Source organism: Coregonus clupeaformis, chromosome 35 (assembly GCF_020615455.1).
Source record: "Coregonus clupeaformis isolate EN_2021a chromosome 35, ASM2061545v1, whole genome shotgun sequence".
Taxonomy (NCBI): Eukaryota; Metazoa; Chordata; class Actinopteri; order Salmoniformes; family Salmonidae; genus Coregonus; species Coregonus clupeaformis.
Genome location: NC_059226.1, coordinates 2,609,272 through 2,634,715, shown reverse-complemented (window position 1 = coordinate 2,634,715; position 25,444 = coordinate 2,609,272). Strand labels below are relative to the sequence as shown.

The 25,444-nt window shown below is 42.1% G+C and overlaps 1 protein-coding gene across 1 annotated transcript; it reads left to right on the top strand.

Annotated features, from left to right (window-relative positions):
- The first annotated feature begins 12,061 nt into the window (after positions 1-12,061).
- LOC121550384 (prolactin-like) lies at positions 12,062-23,965 on the top strand. Its single transcript, XM_041862612.2, has 7 exons — positions 12,062-12,161; positions 12,322-12,434; positions 13,488-13,595; positions 14,127-14,309; positions 14,476-15,662; positions 23,082-23,298; positions 23,853-23,965. Exons 1-5 carry the CDS (start codon positions 12,122-12,124, stop codon positions 14,662-14,664), a joined length of 633 nt encoding a protein of 210 aa, XP_041718546.1. The 5' UTR covers positions 12,062-12,121; the 3' UTR covers positions 14,665-15,662; positions 23,082-23,298; positions 23,853-23,965.
- The last annotated feature ends 1,479 nt before the right edge of the window (positions 23,966-25,444 follow it).

Genomic DNA, 25,444 nt, shown 5'->3' with positions numbered 1-25,444 from the left:
GCCCCATTCATCCCTCCCTCCCTCCCTCCCTCCCTCCCTCCCTCATATTTGTGGTTTCATCACTGGTTTGCACAAGACCAGGTAGGCCAACTCTTCCTCAGGCACCCACAGAGATCACATCTATCTGAGTCTATCATCCATAGCCACACCCCTGGACTGAACCCACATGCCCATTCCTCTACTGCACATCACATCAAGCCAGCACAGCACAAATACAGCCACAACTACAATTATTGTTTTAGTAACAGTAAGCAGTGGAACATTGAGAGAAAAAAAAAAGCGGGAGAGAGACAGAAAGAGATTTTGAGGAGTTTTGTATTTTGTGTTACAGCAGTTGGTAAGGTTTGTTAAGGAGAGAGAGAAAGAGAGAGAGAGAAAAGTTTGGGAGTAGTTCTGTGTTCAAGTAGGGGTTGATAAGGAAAGGATTGGTAAGGAAAGGGTTGGTAAGGAGAGAGAGCCAGTTGGAGTTGGCCCCGTGTAGCTCAGTTGGTAGAGCATGGCGCTTGCAACGCCAGGGTTGTGGGTTCGTTTCCTACGGGGGGCCAGTATGAAAAAATGAATGCACTCACTAACTATAAGTCGCTCTGGATAAGAGCGTCTGTTAAATGACTAAAATGTAAAATGAGTTTCTAGACTCCAGGAGCACCTCTAAGGGGAAGGAAGTTCCATTTAAAGTCAGATGTGTAGGTCATACGAAGGGGGAGAGGAGGAGTGTTTCAAGTGTGTGTGTCGTGTGTGTAATAAGAAACAGCCACAGTGAAAGGAGGACGTAGGGGGAGGGTGTCAGCCAGAAGAAGAGGCCCATGGGTAATCTATAGGGTCAAAGTCCATGCGGTGAGACCGGTTGTTCCACACATGTTATATTTGTGTACTGAAAACCCATATATAGGGCCTTGTATTTATCCCATAAACACCACCCTGGAGAGCAACATGTAAATGATACACTGAACAGTCTACTCTAAACGCACGTAGACGCCTGCACGCACGCACACACACACACACACAAGGAATAAAGTCACATGCTTATACAGGGCACACACATAAACATACTTAGCTAGCATACATTAATTATCATGCAAAACACTCACACGCATGCACACACACTGGTCTATATTCATAAGAAGCAATGCTCTGGCTTGACGGCTTTCTATGAGTTCTCATTTATTCACCAATAAAGGCAGTGTTATGGTTACCCTGGGAGACCAGAGAGCATTTCTTGAGGACACAGGAGCCCTTCAGTGAAGTGTAGCCCTAATACCAAACACATGAATTCTAGCCTGGGTCTCTCTCTGTCTGGAGAGAAGAGCAGCCTCTGCTGGCTCAACAAGGTGTAACAAACAGTCCTGCACAACTCAAGCCCAGTCCATGCATAGGGTCACATCCTGACTTATTTTATATGGGAAAGAGACAAAGAGAAATATAATTTTTGCCAGTAGGTCATATTCGAAACACACACTGTATATGTGTGTGCTAAAGGCAGCAGCCCTAACCACTAGACCACCCCAGGCCACATGTAAATCATGTACTGAAGATCATGTATTGATGTCAATGAGTGATTGGGATGAAAATTCTAGACACATGCAAGGACCTTCAGTTAGGATTCGTCCCTGGGCTTAGAGCACTGATACACATAGGTGGTGGTAGGTGGTGTATGGTTTCAGTTACAGTCCCAGCTAGCACATTTGGTTCCTTGGATGTTGTGGGAACATTTGTTTTTGGTTTCACATTGGTTCTGGGAACGAAGCCATACATTTCCTGACCGTTAAAACAAGACGTTTCTTAAATGATCTGTTTTGGGAACATTCATTTTTAAGTTGCAGGGAGGTTCTGAGAATGTTTTTCTATGGTTCTCTAAATGTTTTCCTGGAAGGTTTTATTAAAGGCCCACCTCAGAGGAAGTTGCCACACCTATTTCGAGTAATTCCTGTCCTAGAGCGAAAATTCTCATTTAGATTCCACTTCGAAGACTGACGCATATTCAGGAATTGGGGGTGGGAACGTTGTGGTGATTTCCACATGTAGCTGAGAAATAACAGCAAATAGGACACTGACTGACAGCTGTCAGTGTAACTCGCTAGCATGCTAATGAAAGTTATGTGGGCACCATTTCAGTCAAGTCAGGCATACTGAAAATTCTTATTTCAGAAAAAAACTACCAGCCTACTTGTCAAGAGATGAGTCTCAGCTAAACTGAGCCTATACTAGCTGTTGACATGTTGAGGGTTGACGTTTATCTGACTCTTGCCGTTTGATAATTCCAGTGAAACCGCGTAGGATTCCAGACGTTATTAATATTTGGACATGCACACGGACATTATCAAATAGCTATATTCTTTGTTCTCGCTGTTATCATTTCAGGAAGCAAGCTAGCTATATATCAATGCATTATTTAAATTGCGGTCACGAACTCAACATATAAATATAAAGAATGTAAGCTCCGGTAATATGGATAGTCTAACTATTCAATGGTTTGGAGCGTGTATTGAAGCAATGGGCGAGTTCATTTTGCATGGCCCGGTGCCCCTTCTAGGTGGATTATTCTCTTTGGGATCACCGGGCCATGCTAAAAAAATGCCGGGCCATACTAAAAAAATGCGACCAAGTGTAGGGTCGTTACTAGTTAACACAGCCACATATTCATAAACCCTGTCTATTTCTACATTTTATCTTCTTTAAACCTAACTCTTACCTTAACTGCTAATCTTAGCCTAACCTTAAATTAAGACAAAAAGCGTATTTTTGTTTTCATGAATGTGTACGATATAGTCAGTTCTGACTTTGTGGCTGTTTTATCTAGTGCAGACTCAAGTGTAGGCTACAGAGAAAAGCTGTATGGCTCTCAGACAACTCGCGAATAGGAAGAACTTTGCAGCAGGTGTTTCTTATTAATAAACATGCTGGTGGGTGGTAACATTTTAATAAAACCCAGCCCTGAAACGAAACGTAGGCTGAAAAGAATTTGCACGTCATCTCACAGGAAAAGACATATAAGACTCACGGAAACATCCGAAGTCACACATCCGGATTTGGCACTTCAAGCACAAATATATCATACTTTGAATAAAACGATAACTTATTGACTTACATTGTTGTGCAACATCATGGTTAAGCTCTGGCCATCGTCTTTCAGCTCGAAAAAATTGGATTCTACTGGTGTGGGCGTTCAATGTTCTGAGAACATAAATTATAGGTCATTTGAAGGTAATTACAGTGCCTTCAGAAAATATTCACACCCCTTGACTTTTTCCACATTTTGTTGTGTTACAGCCTGAATTTAAAATGGATTAAATTGAGATTTTGTGTCACTGGCCTATACACAATACCCCATAATGTCCAATTAATTAAAAATGAAAAGCTGAAATGTCTTGAGTCAATAAGTATTCAACCCCTTTGTTATGGCAAGCCTAAATAAGTTCAGGAGTAAACATGTGCCTAACAACGATTTTTTTATGACTACCTCATCTCTATACCCCACTCATGCAATTATCTGTAAGGTCCCTCAGTCAAGCAGTGAATTTTGAACACAGATTCAACCACAAAGACCAGGGAGGTTTTCCAATGCGTCGCAAAGAAGGTCACCTATTGGTAGATGGGTAAAAAAAAGCAGACATTGAATATCCATTTGAGCATGGTGAAGTTATTAATTACACTTTGGATGGTGTTTCAATACACTGTCACTATAAAGACACAGGCGTCCTTCCGAACTCAGTTGCCAGAGGAAGGAAACCGCTCAGGGATTTCACAATAGTGATTTTAAAACAGTTACAGAGTTTAATGGCTGTGATAGCGTTTTGTTTGGGGCAAATCCAACACAACACATCACTGAGTACCACTTCATATTTTTAAGCATGGTGGTGGCTGCATCATGTTATGGGTATGCTTGTCATCGGCAAAGACTAGGGAGTTTGTTACGATAAAAATAATCAGAATAGAGCTAAGCACAGGCAAAATCCTAGAGGAAAACCTGGTTCAGCCTGCTATCCAACAGACACTGGGAGACAAATTCTCCTTTCAGCAGGACAATAACCTAAAACACAAGGCCGAATATACACTGGAGTTGCTCACCAAAACGACATTGAATGTTCGAGTGGCCGAGTTACAGTTTTGGCTTAAATCGGCTTGAAAATCTATGGCAAGACTTGAACATGGCTGTCTAGAAATGATCAACAACCAATTTGACAGAGCTTGAAGAATGTAAAAAATAATAATGTGCAAATAATGTGAATCCTGGAGTGCAAAGCTCTTAGAGACTTACCCAGAAAGACTCACAGCTGTAATCACTGCCAAAGGTGATTCTAACATGTATTGACTCAGGGGTGTGAATACTTATGTAAATGAGATATTTCTGTATTTCATTTTCAATAAATTAGCAAAGATGTCTAGAAACATTTTTTAACTTTGTCATTATGGGGTATTGTGTTTTTTAATCAATTTTGAATTCAGGCTGTAACACAACAAAATGTGGAATAAGTCAAGGGGTATGAATACTTTCTGAAGGCACTGTAAATAACCTTATAATAATAATAATAATATGCCATTTAGCAGACGCTTTTATCCAAAGCGACTTACAGTCATGCGTGCATACATTTTTGTGTATGGGTGGTCCCGGGGATCGAACCCACTACCTTGGCGTTACAAGCGCTGTGCTCTACCAGCTGAGCTACAGAGGACCAACCTTCTGAGAACATGTTTCAATAAGACTTTTAATAACACTTCTAGCATAGTTTAACTGTTTTGAACTCCAAGCACAGATAAGACACATGGAAATTCATTTGCTTAGGCATTAATCATGCAAACAAATTTTCTTTTTAATTGTGGCATGGCGTCAGTGAGATTTGAACCTACGCTCTTTGGCTCTCTATCCATTAAATTAATCCACTACTCCACCAGAGAAACATGCAATGTTTTTTTATCTCATACAAAGCTGTTCATTTTAGTCTATTCAAGCAGACCCTATTTCAAATGAAACAAGCACTGATTAAGATCAGGTGCAGCCAACACACCTGAACACACTGAACAAGATAGAGGATAGAGAGAGTTTTGTTGATGCTGAGAACAGAATGTATATGTTTTGAAATAACATTTTTTAAACGTTCTTTGAACGTTACTAATGTTTTCTTTTGGATTTATGGAAAGTTTTCTTAATGTTCTGATAACATAACTTTAAATAGAACCATGGGGAAACGTTATGCTGAAGGACTGGAATTCCCACAGAAGAGCGTTGTTTCTTAACGTTCTCTGAATGTTCTGAGAACATGATTTTAAATAGAACCATGAGGAAACCTGTAGGAAACGTTATGGGAAGGTTGTATGTAAAATAACCATAGGAAAACCACACTCTCACCAAGCTCTAAGAAACATATGGTTCTCAGAATGTTATGTGCTAGCTGGGGTGTGCTTTACAGCAGTAATGTTACTCATTGACTGACACATTGGCATCATTGATGCTGATAGAATGTGTGTAAGGTCAGTGATGGTACACAGTTGCACAATTGGAATTATGAGGTTCGCCCTGTAAAGATAATGGTCTGGGCTTACATTTTAAACACATATGGGGTCATCTAGGATACCTGTGTGAGCAACTAGGTTTGAACCCAGGTCATCTGTGTGCAACAAGACTTTGCTAGCCCGTTGAGCTAAAGCCTAGGCATTCACTTAGGGAGCGAACACAAGTCTTCAGGACTCAGGGAAAGGGACTCATCAGGCGAGTGAGTTGAACCAAAAAGTGTTGGCTGGGGGAAAACATGAAAAAATACTAATGAAGAAGAGTTGAAGAAGGCAAGGCAAGAACCACCTGGAATGGTGTAAAAGAAAATGGCCCCAAACGGGTGATGGACAACTACTGTTAAGGCCCCTGTGCTCCAGTAGGAGCTAACATTGAATTAGTATGTAAAAAATCAACAGGACTTTTACTTGATGTCATCTCAGGTTAAATCACTAAAGCCCCATTTATCCCTGGTGCTAACATGCATCCTTTCTAAACAGGTGTAGACAATTAGAAGATGCATTGTGATCTGATTGTGATCTTCCTGACCACCTCCGGAGGTAGTCAGACACGCATTGGATCTGGATATCAAGTGTAAACTGGTCTGGATGGTCAAACCATTTAAATCATTATTATATCGGCCTCTAAAATCATTGACAGGTACAACCATTGACTTATGGCATCAATAATTGTCTAAAAATAAATACATTCCTATTCTTTTGAAAGAATATCTGTCAAATAATTTGCATACAAGGAGGCACCAGGAGATCTGGTCACAATACAGACATACTGAACTAATATTTTAATACCTTGTGTTGACGCAACAAAGCTTGATCAGATAGTGATTGGATCATATTGATCCGATCACGAAACCCACGTTAGTGCAAGGTGTAACCAAGGTTTAAAATCTGCAGTATAAATGCCTCATGAGCTTAGTTCAACTGTCATACCCCATCAGAACCCAAAATATAAGCTTGTTTTACTCTATTGTTTGTAAGCAATGTAATTGTAAACAAATACTGTTTAGCTTCAAAACATGGTTGATGGCCATTCCTTGCATCCATAGCTCTGTCTGAATTTGAGAGTGGTTACAATTCTCCAGCCCCATTCCTCAACTGTTTACTAAATCCAGTGACAGGGTGGCGGCTTTGTTATTGTTTGAACTGTAGATCGCCCCTTTAAATGTTTGCCAAAGATAAGGTCCCAAATCAGTCCTCCTAATCAAAACAATTTGCATTGAATGTCATTTCATTGATCGGCTCTCTATTTTTAAGTCCCTCTCAGTAGTGAACAAACAGAGGAATGTTTAAATATATAAACTTTTAAGGGCATTTTTGCTTTTAATCAGACTAATTAGATTTAGAATTTTGACAGATTAGGAGACAAAGTGGGAAGGGTTGTCCTTAAGCCATTTTGCCACAACTTTGGAAGTATATTTGGGGTCATTGTCCATTTGGAAAACACATTTGCGACCAAGCTTTAACTTCCTGACTGATGTCTTGAGATGTTGCTTCAATATATCCACATAATTTTCCTTCCTCATGATGCCATCTATTTTGTAAAGTGCACCAGTCCCCCCTGCAGCAAAGCACCCCCACAGCATGATGCTGCTACCCACCTGCTTCACGGTTGGGATGGTGTACTTCGGCTTGCAAGCCACCCCCTTTTCCTCCAAACATAACGATGGTCATTATGGCCAAACAGTTCTATTTTTGTTTCATCAGACCAGAGGACATTTATCCAAAAAGTACAATCTTTGTACCCATGTGCAGTTGCAAACCGTAGTCTGGCTTTTTTATGGCGGTTTTGGAGCAGTGGCTTCTTCCTTGCTGAGCGGCCTTTCAGGTTATGTCGATATGGGACTTGTTTTACTGTGAATATAGATACTTTTGTACCTGTTTCCTCCAGCATCTTCACAAGGTCCTTTGCTGTTGTTCTGGGATTGATTTGCACTTTTCACACCAAAGTATGTTAATCTCTAGGAGACAGAACGCGTCTCCTTCCTGAGCGGTATGACGGCTGCGTGGTCCCATGGTGTTTATACTTGCGTACTATTGTTTGTAAAGATGAACATGGTACCTTCAGGCATTTGGAAATTGCTCCCAAGGATGAACAGGACTTGTGGAGGTCTACCATTTTTTTCTGAAGTCTTGGCTGATTTCTTCTGATTTTCCCATGATGTCAAGCAAAGAGGCACTGAATTTGAAGGTCGGCCTTGAAATACATCCACAGGTATACCTCCAATTGACTCAAATTATGTCAATTAGCCTATCAGAAGCTTCTAAAGCCATGACATCATTTTTGGGAATTTTCCAAGCTGTTTAAAGGCACAGTCAACTTAGTGTATGTAAACTTCTGACCCACTGGAATTGTGATACAGTGAATCATAAGTGAAATAATCTGTCTGTAAACAATTGTTGGAAAAATTACTTGTGTCATGCACAAAGTAGATGTCCTAACCGACTTGCCAAAACTATAGTTTGTTAACAAGAAATGTGTGGAGTGGTTGAAAAACAAGTTTTAATGACTCCAACCTACAGTGAGGGAAAAAAGTATTTGATCCCCTGCTGATTTTGTACGTTTGCCCACTGACAAAGAAATGATCAGTCGATCATTTTAATGGTAGGTTTATTTGAACAGTGAGAGACAGAATAAATTTAAAAAATCCAGAAAAATGCATGTAAAAAATGTTATAAATTGATTTGCATTTTAATGAGGGAAATAAGTATTTGACCCCCCCTCAATCAGAAAGATTTCTGGCTCCCAGGTGTCTTTTATACAGGTAACGAGCTGAGATTAGGAGCACACTCTTAAAGGGCGTGCTCCTAATCTCAGCTTGTTACCTGTATAAAAGACACCTGTCCACAGAAGGAATCAATTAATCAGATTCCAAACTCTCCACCATGGCCAAGACCAAAGAGCTCTCCAAGGATGTCAGGGACAAGATTGTAGACCTACACAAGGCTGGAATGGGCTACAAGACCATCGCCAAGCAGCTTGTTGAGAAGGTGACAACAGTTGGTGCCGATTATTCGCAAATGGAAGAAACACAAAAGAACTGTCAATCTCCCTCGGCCTGGGGCTCCATGCAAGATCTCACCTCGTGGAGTTGCAATGCTCATGAGAATGGTAAGGAATCAGCCCAGAACTACACGGGAGGATCTTGTCAATGATCTCAAGGCAGCTGGGACCATAGTCACCAAGAAAACAATTGGTAACACACTACACCGTGAAGGACTGAAATCCTGCAGTGCCCGCAAGGTCCCCCTGCTCAAAAAAGCACATATACAGGCCCGTCTGAAGTTTGCCAATGAACATCTGAATGATTCAGAGGAGAACTGGGTGAAAGTGTTGTGGTCAGATGAGACCAAAATCGAGCTCTTTGGCATCACCTCAACTCGCCGTGTTTGGAGGAGGAGGAATGCTGCCTATGACCCCAAGAACACCATCCCCACCGTCAAACATGGAGGTGGAAACATTATGCATTGGGGGGGGGGTTTCTGCTAAGGGGACAGGACAACTTCACCTCATCAAAGGGACGATGGACGGGGCCATGTACCGTCAAATCTTGGATGAGGACCTCCTTCCCTCAGCCAGGGCATTGAAAATGGGTCGTGGATGGGTATTCCAGCATGACAATGACCCAAAACACACGGCCAAGGCAACAAAGGAGTGGCTCAAGAAGAAGCACATTAAGGTCCTGGAGTGGCCTAGCCAGTCTCCAGACTTTAATCCCATAGAAAATCTGTGGAGGGAGCTGAAGGTTCGAGTTGCCAAACGTCAGCCTCGAAACCTTAATGACTTGGAGAAGATCTGCAAAGTGGAGTGGAACAAAATCCCTCCTGAGATGTGTGCAAACCTGGTGGCCAACTACAAGAAACGTCTGACCTCTGTGATCGCCAACAAGGGTTTTGCCACCAAGTACTAAGTCATATTTTGCAGAGGGGTCAAATACTTATTTCCCTCATTAAAATGCAAATCAATTTATAACATTTTTGACATGGGTTTTTCTGGATTTTTTTGTTGTTATTCTGTCTCTCACTGTTCAAATAAACCTACCATTAAAATTATAGACTGATCATGTCTTTGTCAGTGGACAAACTTACAAAATCAGCAGGGGATCAAATACTTTTTTCCCTCACTGTAAGTGTATGTAAACTTCCAACTTCAACTGTATGTGCCTAGACCACCAGACCATAGGCCTGCACAATCTGAGGATTGTTGAGAGGAGTTTGTGTTACATCACCGTGGGAAAGTTTGTGTAAGTCAGTAGTGATTGGTGGGTCTTACTCAACAAACATGAAGAAGCTGGGTACGTCCTCCTCTGTGTACATTGACTTCAATACAAAACCTAGGAGGCTCATGGTTCTCACCCCCTTCCATAGACTTACACAGTAATTAAGACAACTTCCGGAGGACGTCCTCCAACCTATCCAAGCTCTTGCAGCATGAACTGACATGTTGTCCACCCAATCAAAGGTCCAGAGAATTAATCTAGCACAGAAAGCATAAGCTACAGATAGCTATCACTGCAGTGCATACAATGTGGTGAATAGTTGACTCAAAGAGAGAGAATGACAATAGTTGAACAGTTTTGAACAAATTCATTTCTTCAAAAATGAAGGATAAGCAAGAGAGAGAGAGACAGCTGATGTGTTGTGCACTGAAGTCCACAAATGAAGGGAAAATGTGAGAGGAGGAGAGTGTGTAGATGCGAGAAGGAATACAACTAGCAGTGATCATGCTGTTTGTGTATGGCTGCTATGAAAGTGAACTGGGTTTGCGTGTGATCAGGGGTGTATTCACTCTGCCGATTCTGTTGAAAAACGTTTCTTAAACGGACGAAACGGGGATAAACATAACTGAATTTGTCCAATAGAAACTCTTGTTTGTAACTGTTGGACTAATGATTACACCCTAGATCATCTAGATGCAGGCAAGAGTGTGCAAGGTGGTATTGAATGTGTCACTGTCGGTCACCTTGATTACTCATGACCTGTGTGCACCTACGTTGTAAACCTACATTGTAGCAACCTCATGATGGGTATAGGGAAAATTCTAGTATCATGTAGTAGTCTATACCTATCGATGTTACATTGAGCTGGGTGAATGGAATATGAATGACAGTCTGCTGTAATAGAAATAAGGTCGCGAGAAATGGGGTCGCAAGAAATTCTGGTGGAAAAAATTGGGTCCTGCTGAAAAGTTTTGAATACCACTGCACTAATGGTTAAGATGTTCGTTCCCGAGTGGGAGACTGGGGTTCAGATCCCACCCATGACATCTAACATTCTCTCACATTCTTAGAACATACTCAATGTTTTGACTTGTACATCAACATCCTCTGGAAGGGATTACAAAGAAGAAACGATTGGGATAGTAAAATGAGAGTACAAAGTACTGCCAGTGTAAAGGACATCACCCAGTCACGCTGCTCTGCTGAAACCTCTGTGGCCCTGGACAGACCGTGGTGTTGTTTTTAAGAACTGATGATTTGTATCTCAGGTCATCAGTGGCAGAGATGGATGGTGTTACATCTGCATACATAGTAGCCTGCCTTTGGACAGAGGAGAGGACAATGGAAAGGTTACTTTCCCCTCTGTTTTTCCTAAGAAAATATGTATTACTTCATATTTAAAATATTAATATTTTTTCAGATACTTAATTCTAGAGAGAAGACAGTATATAGAAGGGAATAGAGGAGCTGGTAGTAGTGATTCCTGGATTCAAACCTACCAAATGCAGTCACGAGCATACACGTGCTGATAGCAGTGGTATTAACCACTAGATCACCCCAGTCCAGGCCATGTGGAAAGATGCCTTGTGTGGAATACCAACTGGGTGGCAGTGTGGCCTACCCAAGGCTCATTGAAAGTGTTTTAAGTGAGAGAGAATGGTACAGTGCAATAACGATATGATAAGAAAGATGGTCATTTAGCAAATGCTTTTAGCTGCTGAATATACTTACAGGGTGCCGTGAACATTGGTCACAGTGGCCAAACTAAAGGGAAGAAAGAGCCAACAGCACACTAACACTATCAAAGAGCCAACAGTGCACTAACAACACTATCAAAGAGCCAACAGCACACTAACAACACTATCAAATAAACAGCTAACAACAGGAAAAAGACAAGAAATGGTGTTCGCTCAACACATGACAGTTAAAGAGGCTGTATAGAATTTTTGACAGAAACGATTAGTAACTAAACTTCCATCGTATACTGTATCTTCAAGTGACGCAAATACAGTAGATCCCACCTTGTAGGACGAATCAATGATTTCATTCATAAATCTTATTAATGGAATCTAATTGCCCTTCAACCACCCCCCAAGCCCCCCTCTCCTTTTCCGACAGCTTTTGTCCACCTCACTATCTCACCTTAAAAAATACCATGGGTATTAATGAGCACATACCTAAGGGACAGACCCCCAAACAATGTTTCTCATTAGTGATCAGGAGAGAACTAGTTCTGAACAATACGCACAGACTTATGCATTCACAAATGAAAAAGACAAGGGCACTATATAAGGGGAACGAGAAGGAACGGCAGCCAAAAAGCAGGAGAGGAAGGACAAGAAGACAAGGAGAGAAGAGAAAAGAAAGAAAGAAATTAAGAAAGAAAGAAAGAAAGAAAGATGGCTCGCCGATCCCAGGGTACCAAACTCCATTTAGCAGGTGAGATGAAATGTGTGTGTTTAGTCCGTGTGTGAGAGTTTTTGATGGAGGCAAGTTGACTGAAGCCAAATCTCACTCACTCTCTCGCTCTCTCGCTCTCTCCCTCTCTCCCTCTCTCCCTCTCTCCCTCTCTCCCTCTCTCCCTCTCTCCCTCCTCTAGTTATGTGTCTAGTTGTGTCCTGCCATGCCATTGGCCTCAGTGACCTAATGGAGAGAGCTTCCCAGCGATCAGACAAGCTTCACTCACTCAGCACTTCCCTCACCAAGGACCTGGTCAGTAACCACCATCCCAGCATTTGGTTCCTTGGAAGTTGTGGGAACGTATGTTTTTGTTTTCACATTGGTTGTGGGAACGAAGCCATACGTTTCCTGACCAGTAAAACTGAACGCTTTTTAAATGTTCTGAGAACAAAAGTGACAATTTTGCCTGTTCTGGGAACATTTATCTTTAGGTTCTGAGAACGTTTTACTCTGGTTCCTTGAAAGTTTTCCTGGGAGGTTTTATTAACGCTCTGAGAACGGAAATTATAGGTTATTGGGAGGTTTTTTAATAACTTCCTTAAAACTTTCACTGAATATTTCAATAACACTTTTAATAACACTGCTAGATTATTTTGGGTAAACTTTTTTGAACTCCAAGCACAGATAGGACACATGGAAATTCATTTGCTTAGGCATTCATCATGCAAATACATTTTAGTCTGTTCACGCAGACCCCATTTCTAAAGGAAACAAGCACTCATTAAGATCAGGTGTGGCCAATTAGTGGGCGCGGCCAACACACCTGAACATGATTTTAAATAGAACCATGAGGAAACCTGTAGGAAACGTTATGCTGAAGAACTGAAATTCCCACAGAAGAACGTTATTTCTTAATGTTCTCTGAACTATTTGAGAATATTCTCAGTGCCAAACCAGTTGAAGAACGATAGAACATTACAAACATTTTAATAAATGTAACAATGTTTGAACTTTTAGGAAACGTTCTGTTAAAGTAATGAAATGAAAATAACGTTTTTGTTGTCAAGTTCCTTAAATGTGCTGAGAATGTTCCAAAGCCAAACAACTATCCTGCACCATTCCCAGAAAGTTGTGGGAAGGTTTTATTGAAAATAACCATAGGACAACAATGCATGTGTACGTGGGTCTGTGTGCGTATGTGTGTGTACCTGGTCTGTTTGTGTTCAAGATGTACTGTATGTATCATTAAATGAGTATGTTCAGAGTATTATGTGTCAGAGTATGTTCAACTTGAGTTAACCTTATTATAACCACTTTTGTGCCATTCTCTCTCTCTCTCTCTCTCTCTCTCTCTCTCTCTCTCAGGACTCTCACTTTCCACCCATGGGACGAGTGATGATGCCACGCCCCTCTATGTGTCACACCTCCTCACTACAGACACCCAAGGACAAGGAGCAAGCACTCAGAGTATCGGTCGGTAAAGCTCTGTGGTCTCCTCACTCATCTCTTTAATCTCTCTACTAGTTATAATCTCTCCCCCTTCTCTCTTTTCCCAATCCACCTGCTTGAGTATTTCATTAATCAAATCTACAGCCCTGTCCTGCAACAACCTCTAGCCCCTAGGCACAGATCTGAGAGGATTGGAGAGGTGTGAGCAATGTGCATCCAGCAGTCTTAGATTAGTGAAGTTGTGGAGATGAAGGGAGACTAGGAGAGGAAGCCCCATAACTCAGATGTACCCTTCCTCTCCTCTCTCTCTGGGTTTGTCTCCTCCCTATGGTATATCTATGTTAGCACTCATCCCGTTCTAAAAAAGCAGTGCATTCAACAAGCTGCACAAGGCCTTCCTTGACTAAACCCCCAATCCCAGTCCCTACCCCCACTTCGTCAAGCCTGATTAAAAACATTTTTGTTGGAAAGTTGCACTCAAAACTTCAGGAGCATTCTACAATGTGCAGGATATATCTATCTTTCCTTCATGACTTTACCCATTGTGTTCCTCAGGAGAATGAGCTGATCTCCCTGGCTCGCTCCCTCCTCCTGGCCTGGAACGATCCCCTGCTGCTGCTCTCCTCCGAGGCGCCCACTCTGCCGCACCCCTCCAACGGCGACATCAGCAGTAAGATCAGGGAACTGCAGGACTACTCCAAGAGCCTGGGAGACGGACTGGACATACTGGTTAACAAGGTGGGTGACTGACGCTGTGTATCTGTGTGTGTTTATGTGAAGCATACCAAACTCTACATATACTAGTGGTTTTAGTTCAACAATTGAACATTGTGTGCAAGGTGACAACCTTTTTGCACCATCTTCTGCTTTACAAACAAATGTCTCTCTTTCTCTATCTCCATAGATGGGCCCGTCATCCCAGTACATTTCTTCAATCCCCTTCAAGGGTGGAGACCTCGGCAATGACAAGACCTCCCGCCTCATCAACTTCCACTTCCTCATGTCCTGCTTCCGCAGGGACTCCCACAAAATTGACAGTTTCCTCAAGGTCCTTCGATGCCGGGCTACCAAAATGCGACCCGAAACATGTTAGGAGAAAATGGCAGCCATTTTGGTTGTGGATTGTTCTATTTTCAAACTGATACAGACGGAGACAAAATGGGGTAGCCGTTTGAAGGACAATTCAGGGGATTGGTTTGTTAAGTTTGATTTTGTGACATGACTAATGCTCTCTGTCATCTAGATTACCTTTGGACTATTCATAGACTATATATTATATTCAACACCTGTCATCTGAACCACATTTTACCAGTGTAATATACAATTCAAGAGGTTTTATTATTGTTTATGTTCTGTAATGCATTTAATCAACAATATTCAACCTAATATTGGCACTTATAATCATTGAATAATCCTCTTCAATTATTTATATAGATAACAAAAGCATCCCTCCAAGTCAATCTTAGTAGATACAGAGGGCTATGTTGATAGTTGACCAATGACCATCATGATAACATTTGCACTTTAGAATATGATTTTCTCAAGTCACTTATAGAACTTCCCTTATACTATACACAATGTACTGTTTCATTAAATACCAAGAAAATCTTCATTGCATTATAAAACATGAATACTTGCAGTCCAACCAGAGTTGTAGATCTCTTTAAATTGTGAAACCGGGTTCAGAATTTTGCGGGCACTGTGTTACATTGTTATTCCTGTATTACTGTATGGTAACATACTGTAGGTATATGATGAGAGAGAGTGGGCTTTCAAAACACCCAGACCCTCGGAGCCTTTCTCGGTGAGAGAGAGCAATGCAACAGCCGGGTGAAAACCTGACTCCTCTCCTAGCCGCTCTGTAAACCGACACCTGTTCGCCACATTTGACAGCTCTGCTCTAGTCAAGAAGAACACGAAGCAAAATCAGAGCGCAACCAAGCAGCCTACCGTGCCAGCGTGAGTCAACATGTCAGACTATGAAGTGTCAGTGCAGCAGCTCAATGATCTGTGTGCCAACAGTGACGGTTACTACAGCATGCCAACACACCATGTCGACGAGGTGTTCACCAGGATATATGTTGAAAATGCGTGAGTTTCATTTGCTTGAATTAATGTGTCAATGAAATGTTCATTCTAAACTTTATGGATGGGTATAAGGCTATTCGATCAACTTTAGCCTTGGCAACACTTATCTGAAGCTAAATATGAAGTACCAGTATTATGATATTAAAATGGAGTATAGCCTAAGTGCATCCACTGGCCTAAGTCATATACACTGATTGTACAAAACATTAGGAACACCTGCTCTTTAAATCAAATCAAATCAAAATGTATTTGCCACATGCGCCGAATACAACAGGTGTAGACATTACCGTGAAATGCTTACTTACAGCCCTTAACCAACAATGCATTTATTTCTTAATAAAAAAGTAAAATAAAACAACAACAAAAAAAAAAGTGTTGAGAAAAAAAGAGCAGAAGTAAAATAAAATAACAGTAGGGAGGCTATATACAGGGGGGTACCGGTGCAGTCAATGTGCGGGGGCACCGGCTAGTTGAGGTAGTTGAGGTAATATGTACATGTGGGTAGAGTTAAAGTGACTATGCATAATAATTAACAGAGTAGCAGCAGCGTAAAAAGATAAGGTGGGGGTGCAAATAGTCCGGGTAGCCATGATTAGCTGTTCAGGAGTCTTATGGCTTGGGGGTAGAAGCTGTTGAGAAGCCTTTTGGACCTAGACTTGGTACTCCGGTACCGCTTGCCGTGCGGTAGCAGAGAGAACAGTCTATGACTAGGGTGGCTGGAGTCTTTGACAATTTCGAGGGCCTTCCTCTGACACCGCCTGGTATAGAGGTCCTGGATGGCAGGAAGCTTGGCCCCAGGGATGTACTGGGCCATACGCACTACCCTCTGTAGTGCCTTGCGGTCGGAGGCCGAGCAGTTGCCATACCAGGCGGTGATGCAACCAGTCAGGATGCTCTCGATGGTGCAGCTGTAGAACTTTTTGAGGATCTGAGGACCCATGCCAAATCTTTTCAGTCTCCTGAGGGGGAATAGGCTTTGTCGTGCCCTCTTCACGACTGTCTTGGTGTGTTTGGACCATGATAGTTTGTTGGTGATGTGGACACCAAGGAACTTGAAGCTCTCAACCTGTTCCACTACAGTCCTGTCGATGAGAATGGGGGCGTGCTCAGTCCACTTTTTTTTCCTGTAGTCCACAATCATCTCCTTTGTCTTGGTCACGTTGAGGGAGAGGTTGTTATCCTGGCACCACACGGCCAGGTCTCTGATCTCCTCCATATAGGCTGTCTCATCGTTGTCAGTGATCAGGCCTACCACTGTTGTGTCGTCGGCAAACGTAATGATGGTGTTGGAGTCGTGCCTGGCCATGCAGTCATGGGTGAACAGGGAGTACAGGAGGGGACTGAGCACGCACCCCTGAGGGGCCCCCGTGTTGAGGATCAGCATGGCAGATGTGTTGTTACCTACCCTTACCACCTGGGGGCGGCCCGTCAGGAAGTCCAGGATCCAGTTGCAGAAGGAGGTGTTTAGTCCCAGGATCCTTAGCTTAGTGATGAGCTTTGAGGGCACTATGGTGTTGAATGCTGAGCTGTAGTCAATGAATAGCATTCTCACGTAGGTGTTCCTCTTGTCCAGGTGGGAAAGGGCAGTGTGGAGTGCAATAGAGATTGCACCATCTGTGGATCTGTTGGGGCGGTGTGCAAATTGGAGGGGGTCTAGGGTTTCTGGGATAATGGGATAATGGTGTTGATGTGAGCCATGACCAGCCTTTCAAAGCACTTCATGGCTACAGACGTCAGTGCTACGGGTCGGTAGTCATTTAGGCAGGTTATCTTAGTGTCGTTGGGCACGGGGACTATGGTGGTCTGCTTGAAACATGTTGGTATTACAGACTCAGTCAGGGACATGTTGAAAATGTCAGTGAAGACACTTGCCAGTTGGTCAGCACATGCTCGGAGTACACGTCCTGGTAATCCGTCTGGCCCTGCGGCCTTGTGAATGTTGACCTGCTTAAAAGTCTTACTCACATCGGCTACGGAGAGCGTGATCACATAGTCATCCGGAACAGCTGGTGCTCTCATGCTTGCTTCAGTGTTGCTTGCCTCGAAGTGAGCATAGAAGTGGTTTAGCTCATCTGGTAGGTTTGTGTCACTGGGAAGCTCACGGCTGTGCTTCCCTTTGTAGTCTGTAATAGTTTTCAAGCCCTGCCACATCAGAGCCGGTGTAGTACGATTCAATCTTAGTCCTGTATTGACTCTGCCTGTTTGATGGTTCGTCGGAGGGCATAGCGGGATTTCTTATAAGCGTCTGAGTTAGAGTCCCGCTCCTTGAAAGCGGCAGCTCTACCCTTTAGCTCAGTGCGGATGTTGCCTGTATTCCATGGCTTCTGGTTGGGGTACGTACGGTCACTGTGTGGACGACATCATCGATGCACTTATTGATGAAGCCAGTGACTGATGTGGTGTACTCCTCAATGCTATCTGAAGAATCCCGGAACATGTTCCAGTCTGTGCTTGCAAAACAGTCCTGTAGCTTAGCGTCTGCGTCATCTGACCACTTTTTTATTAACCGAGTCACTGGTGCTTCCTGCTTTAGTTTTTGCTTATAAGCAGGAATCAGGAGGATAGAGTTATGGTCAGATTTGCCAAATGGAGGGCGAGGGAGAGCTTTGTATGCGTCTCTGTGTGTGGAGTAAAGGTGGTCTAGAGTTTTTTTTCCTCTGGTTGCACATTTAACATGCTGGTAGAAATTATGTAGAACGGATTTAAGTTTCCCTGCATTAAAGTCCCCGGCCACTAGGAGTGCTGCCTCTGGATGAGCGTTTTCCTGTTTAGTTATGGCCTTATACAGCTAATTGAGTGCAATCTTAATGCCAGCATTGGTTTGTAGTAGTAAATAGACTGACCAGTTTAATCCAGGTGAAAGCTATGATCCCTTATTGATGTCACTTGTTAAATCCACTTCAATCAGTGTAGATGAAGGGGAGGAGACAGGTTAAAGAAGGATTTTTAAGCCCTGAGACAATTGAGAAATGGATTGTGTATGTGTGCCATTCAGAGGGTGAATGGGCAAGACAAAAGATTGAAGTACCTTTGAACAGGTTATGGTAGTAAATTTAGGTGCCAGGCGCACCGGTTTGAGTGTGTCAAGAATTGCAACGCTGCTGGGTTTTTCATGCTCAACAGTTTCCCGTGTGTATCAAGAATGGTCCACCACCCAAATGACATACAGCCAACTTGACACAACAGTGGGAAGCATTGGAGTCAACATGGGCCAGCATCTCTGTCGAACACTTTCGTCACCTTGCCCAACGAATTGAGGCTGTTCTGAGGGCAAAAGGTGGTGCAACTCAATATTAGAAAGGTTCCTAATGTTTTGTAAATTGTAAAGTGGTTATCCCACTGGCTATAGGGTGAACGCACCAATTGGTGAGTCGCTCTGGATAAGAGCGTCTGCTAAATGACGTAAATGTGCCCTTGAGCAAGGCACTTAACCCTAATTGCTCCTGTAAGTCGCTCTGGATAAGAGCGTCTGCTAAATGACTAAAATGTAATGTAAATGTTGTACACTCAGTGTAGTTACATCTGCTGGCCAATAGGACTACAGTAGCCTATGTTGTGAAAATAATGGTTTTATTTTATTTGTTTGCTTTTATCATCCTGGTTTTTAAATTAGACATTTATTGACAAAAGCCATACTGAAACAAAACTGATTAGATTAATTAAATATTAGCATAACAGATAAAATAGTCTATGATGGAACAGACAAACTAGTTTAAAATAGGCTGACACACTTATTCCCTAACTAAACTATAAGGCAAAATTAAAATAACTGAGGGCATGCACGCTCTGTACCTCAATCTACCATACACACTTCCCCCCACCCCCACCCCTTGAATAGACTGATTCTATTTGGGTGAGCAATCTGTGACGCACAGACACAGACACTTATGTTGTTATTATATGGTTTAAGGATGGATGTAAAACACATCTGACCTGTCTAACATGAGACAAATGGAGAGAAAAAGTGTTCAATTACCAGCTTGATTGGATATACGTTGGTTGTGGAATAAGGAACAACAAAAACAGCCCCACCCAAAATAACTAAAGGCACCTTATTAATGGAACGTTGCCTTAAGGGGACTAAATGTGTTACATTATAAGAAGTCATGGAACTTTTCATCGTCATTCTGCCCATAGGATCTTTATGTACATACTATAGGCAAAGCTGTAGATGGGACTAAAAGTACAGGATCTCGCTGCTAACCTAGCCTCCTTCTCCCTAACGGTGTTTCATATATTATTGACTGTCCTGGTATCTTCAAGAGAAGGATTGAAGTGGAAGGATGGGGCAGTAGGAGAGAATACTTTTACCTAAACACACGCAGGTCTTTTTCGGGAGGTTTCAGAACTAACGTTTATACGAGTGATCTTTGCTCAGAATGCAGAACCCCACCTTTTTTGCATGTTATTTTGGCATTAATACATTTTTATTTATTTTATTTTACCTTTATTTAACCAGGTAAACCAGTTGAGAACAAGTTCTCATTTACAACTGCGACCTGGCCAAGATAAAGCAAAGCAGTGCGATTAAAAACAACAACACAGAGTTACATATGGGGTAAAACAAAACAAAGTCAAAAATACAACAGAAATACATATAATATACAGTGTGCAAATTTAGCAAGTTATGGAGGTAAGGCAATAAAATAGGCTATAGTGCAAAATAATTACAATTAGTATTAACACTGGAATGATAGATGTGCAAGAGATGATGTGCAAATAGAGATACTGGGGTACAAATGAGCAAAATAAATAACAATATAGGGATGAGGTAGTTGGGCGGGCTAATTTCAGATGGGCTGTGTACAGGTGCAGTGATCGGTAAGGTGCTCTGACAACTGATGCTTAAAGTTAGTGAGGGAGATAAGTGTCTCCAGCTTCAGAGATTTTTGCAATTTGTTCCAGTCATTGGCAGCAGAGAACTGGAAGGAATTGCGGCCAAAGAGGTGTTGGCTTTGGGGATGACCAGTGAGATATACCCGCTGGAGCGCAGACTACGGGTGGGTGTTGCTATGGTGACCAATGAGCTAAGATAAGGCGGGGATTTGCCTAGCAGTGATTTATAGATGGCCTGGAGCCAGTGGGTTTGGCGACGAATATGTAGTGAGGACCAGCCAACAAGAGCGTACAGGTCACAGTGGTGGGTATTATATGGGGCTTTGGAGACAAAACGGATGGCACTGTGATAGACAACATCCAATTTGCTGAGTAGAGTGTTGGAGGCTATTTTGTAAATGACATCGCCGAAGTCAAGGATCGGTAGGATAGTCAGCTTTACGAGGGCATGTTTGGCAGCATGAGTGAAGGAGGCTTTGTTGCGAAATAGGAAACCGATTCTAGATTTAACTTTGGATTGGAGATTCTTAATGTGAGTCTGGAAGGAGAGTTTACAGTCTAACCAGACACCTAGATATTTGTAGTTGTCCACATACTCTAGGTCAGACCCGTCGAGTAGTGATTCTAGTCGGGTGGGCGGGTGCAAGCAGCGTTCGGTTGAAGAGCATGCATTTAGTTTTACTAGTGTTTAAGAGCAGTTGGAGGCTACTGAAGGAGTGTTGTATGGAATTGAAGCTCGTTTGGAGGTTTGTTAACACAGTGTCCAATGAAGGGCCAGATGTATACAAAATGGTGTCGTCTGCGTAGAGGTGGATCAGAGTCACCAGCAGCAAGAGCGACGTCATTGATATACACAGAGAAAAGAGTCGGCCCAATAATTGAACCCTGTGGCACCCCCATAGAGACTGCCATAGGTCCAGACAACAGGCCCTCCGATTTGACACATTGAACTCTATCTGAGAAGTAGTTGGTGAACCAGGTGAGGCAGTCATTTGAGAAACCAAGGCTATTTAGTCTGCCAATATGCCACATGTCACATATCAGTTTGTAAACAATGTAAAATATTTTTTATCTTTGAGTTAATAAAGCCGCATACGAACATGGTCTCTTTTTGCTTTCTTGAGTAAGGCAGCTCCAAAATGCAGGTGTTTCAGCCTAGCTCAGTGCCTTCTGTGGTGGTGGGGCAGCCAGTGGAAAATACGGAGTGTAGGGGTTGGTAATGTTCTCTAGTTGTGCCGTGATTGGCTCAGTGTTCTGTCACTCATGGGGACACTACGTCACCGCAAAATCTACGGGGAGAGCTCAAAAATTCAAGCTCCTTGGGTGCTGCCATAGAGTTACATTAGAAGTGCCCATCCAAGAAGGCTCAAGGTCATTGGTCACAGATAATATGACGTCAAATCACGTTATATCTACTGTAGCTTTGATTGGACTGATCATGTCAACATCATACTTTCAAAATCTTAGCTAGCAAGCTAGTAGTCATCATCATGAATCAAGTCGACAATCTACTGGAAAATCCTTTTCAATCCTTGTCATATGAAGAGAAAACATGAAGAGAAATTATAGATAAAATGTATCGGCGCTCATCGGCCATTGGACATAAACATTACACAAGTTGGAAATCTGAGGATGCATCAACAACATTGTAGTCACTCCACAATACTAATTGACAGTGAAAAGAAGAAAGCCTTTACAGAATAAAAAATATTCCAAAACATGCATCCTGTTTGCAACAAGGCACTAAAGTAATACTGCAAAAAATTTGGAAAAGCAATTAACTTGAATACAAAGTGTTATGTTTGGGGCAAATCTAATACAACATATTACTGAGTACCACTCTCCATATTTTCAAGCATAGTGGTGGCTGCATCATGTTATGGGTATGCTTGTAAATGTTAAGGTGTTTTTCAGGATAAAAAATAAATGGAATGGAGCTAAGCACAGGCAAAATCCTAGAGGAAAAGCTGGTTCAGTCTGCTTTGCACCAGACACTGGGAGATGAATTCACCTTTCAGCAGGACAGTAACATAAAACACAAGGCCAAATCTTCACTGAACTTGCTTACCAAGAAGACAGTGAATGTTCCTGAGTGGCCGAGTTGAGTTTTGTCTTAAATCTACTTGAAAATCTATGTCAAGACCTGAAAATGGTTGTCTATCAGTGATCAACAACCAATTTGACAGAGCTTGAAGAATTTAGAAAATAATAATAGGCAAATATTGTAGAATCCAGGTGTGCAAAGCTCTTAGAGACTTACCCAGAAAGACGCACAGCTGTAATCGCTGCCTAAGGTGATTCTAACATGTATTGACTCAGCGGTGTGAATACTTATGTAAATTAGATATTTCTGTATTTCATTTCAAATAAATTAGCAAACATTTAAAAACATGTTTTCATTTTGTCATTATGGGGTATTCTGTGTAGATGGGTGAGAAAAAGATATATTTAAACCATTTTGAATTCAGGCAAAATGTGAAATAAGTCAAGGCGTATGAATACTTTCTGAAGGCCCTGTATATGCCTGTATACAATACCACTCTAGGTTTGTAACAGTTATGACACCTATAGTACTTTGTTTTTTAGGTTTGTGGCCATGAACACGATGCGTCTGAAGAAGCTAGGCATCACCCACATCCTGAATGCAGCGGAAGGCAACTCCTTCATGCACGTCAACACCAACGCAGAGTTCTAGGCTGGCACGGGCATCACATACTATGGCATGGCCGCCAGTGACACAGACCACTTTGACCTCAGCGTCTACTTCGAGGAGGGGGCGGACTTCATCGAGAAGATGGGAAGAGTAAGATAAAACAAGGGAAAATGCACACCTGAGTTAGTGAGCCGACGGAACAAAACACTAGCGTATAGCTACATAGCGTTTAGCCACCTCTTTTTCTTTTGCCTTTAAGGTAAAACAAAGATGGGAAGGGTAAGGTAACAGTTCATTGTTTTGGTGTGAGCCTCTGGATGAGATCAGTGGAATAAATACAATACATCACAGTCCATGACATCATCGCGCTAAGATGATGAAAATGGGCTTTTGTGGTCTAATGGGATGATTCAGTTTCAACACGTAGTCACACCAGGGATGGATGGAGAGTCGGCTTCAGAAGAATCAATTATATTTTAATAGATATTTGGCATCGTACATTTAGAAACTGGAAATTGAGTTGAATTCAAATGCAGAATTGTCTCAACTTAGAAATATTTAATGAAATACATTTTGATGCAATATTTTATCCAAGTATTTGATGTAATATTTTGTCCTTATTTGTTGCAATTTTGTATCCCAATAGTTGATGCTATATTGTGTCCCGTTTTCTCTGACCTCTAAACAATCTCCACGTCCCTCAGGTAAAGTGTACGTCCACTGCAGAGAGGGCTACAGCCGCTCCCCAACGCTGGTCATCGCCTACCTGATGCTGCGCCACAGGATGGACGTTCGCTCCGCCCTTTCCATGGTACGACAGAAGAGAGAGATCGGACCTAACGACGGCTTCCTGCGCCAGCTGTGTCGCCTCAACGAGACGCTGGCGGCTGAAGGAAAGTTCTGGAACCAATGACAGTTTGGGCGGAGGGGGTTTCTTTCCCCTGTACTCATACCTTACAAGTATGTACAGATAAAAAGACTCGTGAAAGTATGTACTGTATGTATTCAGGACACCTGGAAAGTATGTACCTGTAAATGTACACAGATACATTCACCTCACTGCCCTCCTTGTCTTGCAAGGCTGGCTCAAGCATGACTTGTCCTTTGATTTCTATTCAGACAGGCATTGTATACAAGTGAATCCTCACACTCAGGAACAATGCTGCTACCATCCCTACAACTCCCCCTCCGTCTCTCAGCACCTTCCTTCTCTCCATCCAAACTTGACCCAATTCCTTCAGTCAGTCACACTGCCAGTCTTTTCTAGCCTCTGTGCTGTGAAGCTTGCATTTACTCGTCAAGGTGATTTCTAGAGAACCATTGAATGGTTATGTTGTCAGGTTTACTTTTCCTCCTGTTCCATTTGAGTGTCTAAATGAGAAATAGATATCATTTTGCTGTAGCATGTTTTTTTTGCACATTTATGAGAAACTGTGTGATGGTTTACATAATGAGGCCTACAGTCTTACTGAGATCATGCTATATTCTTACACACACGCACAGGGCATGAGGAATAAACTGAGACCCCTGACCAATCGTTTGTATGACAGACAGTCCTCCCAATCCCATCTGTTCTATCATATTATTCCACAGCTTCCCACTGACGGTAACACAGATCATGTGACACACCAAATGAATGATCTATCCAATTCACAGTTTTTTACAGTCTACGATGTAAACACTGCCAGAATGGTAAACACTGCCAGAATGTGAAGTTTATTTGGTTACTTTTTAGTTAGTAGAGACTTATGTATTATTTAAATGGTTAACCTATGTACTGTATATTAAATGTACAATTTTGATGTGTTTTATTGTATGTAGGCTATGAAATATGATTGAAGAAAAACAGAAATGCATTTATTTTTGTATCTGCACATCATTGACATGTTTTCCTATTACTGAATCATTATGCAAAGTCAGTGCTGTGTACGTATCGGTTCTCGTTGGCACAGAAGCTCACCTTTTACTGATTAAGACAAACACTGGTCAGTGTACTTGATCTCAAACGACACCTGTGATTGTTATCTCTCTTTTCATGATACAGTGCCATAGGGCTCGGGTCAACGGAATAGGGTGCCATTTTGGACTAGCCTAATGATGAGCTTCCACCATATTGTTGTCTCCCGTCAAGTATTTTCCATACAGTGCAGATGAAGGGGAGGAGACGAGCAGAGAGCAGAAAGTACGTTTGGGACATTCATCAGTTTGTCCTGGTGAGGGTCAAAGAGCAGCTGCATAATATACAGTTGAAGTAAGAAGTTTACATACACTTAGGTTGGAGTCATTAAAATTCGTT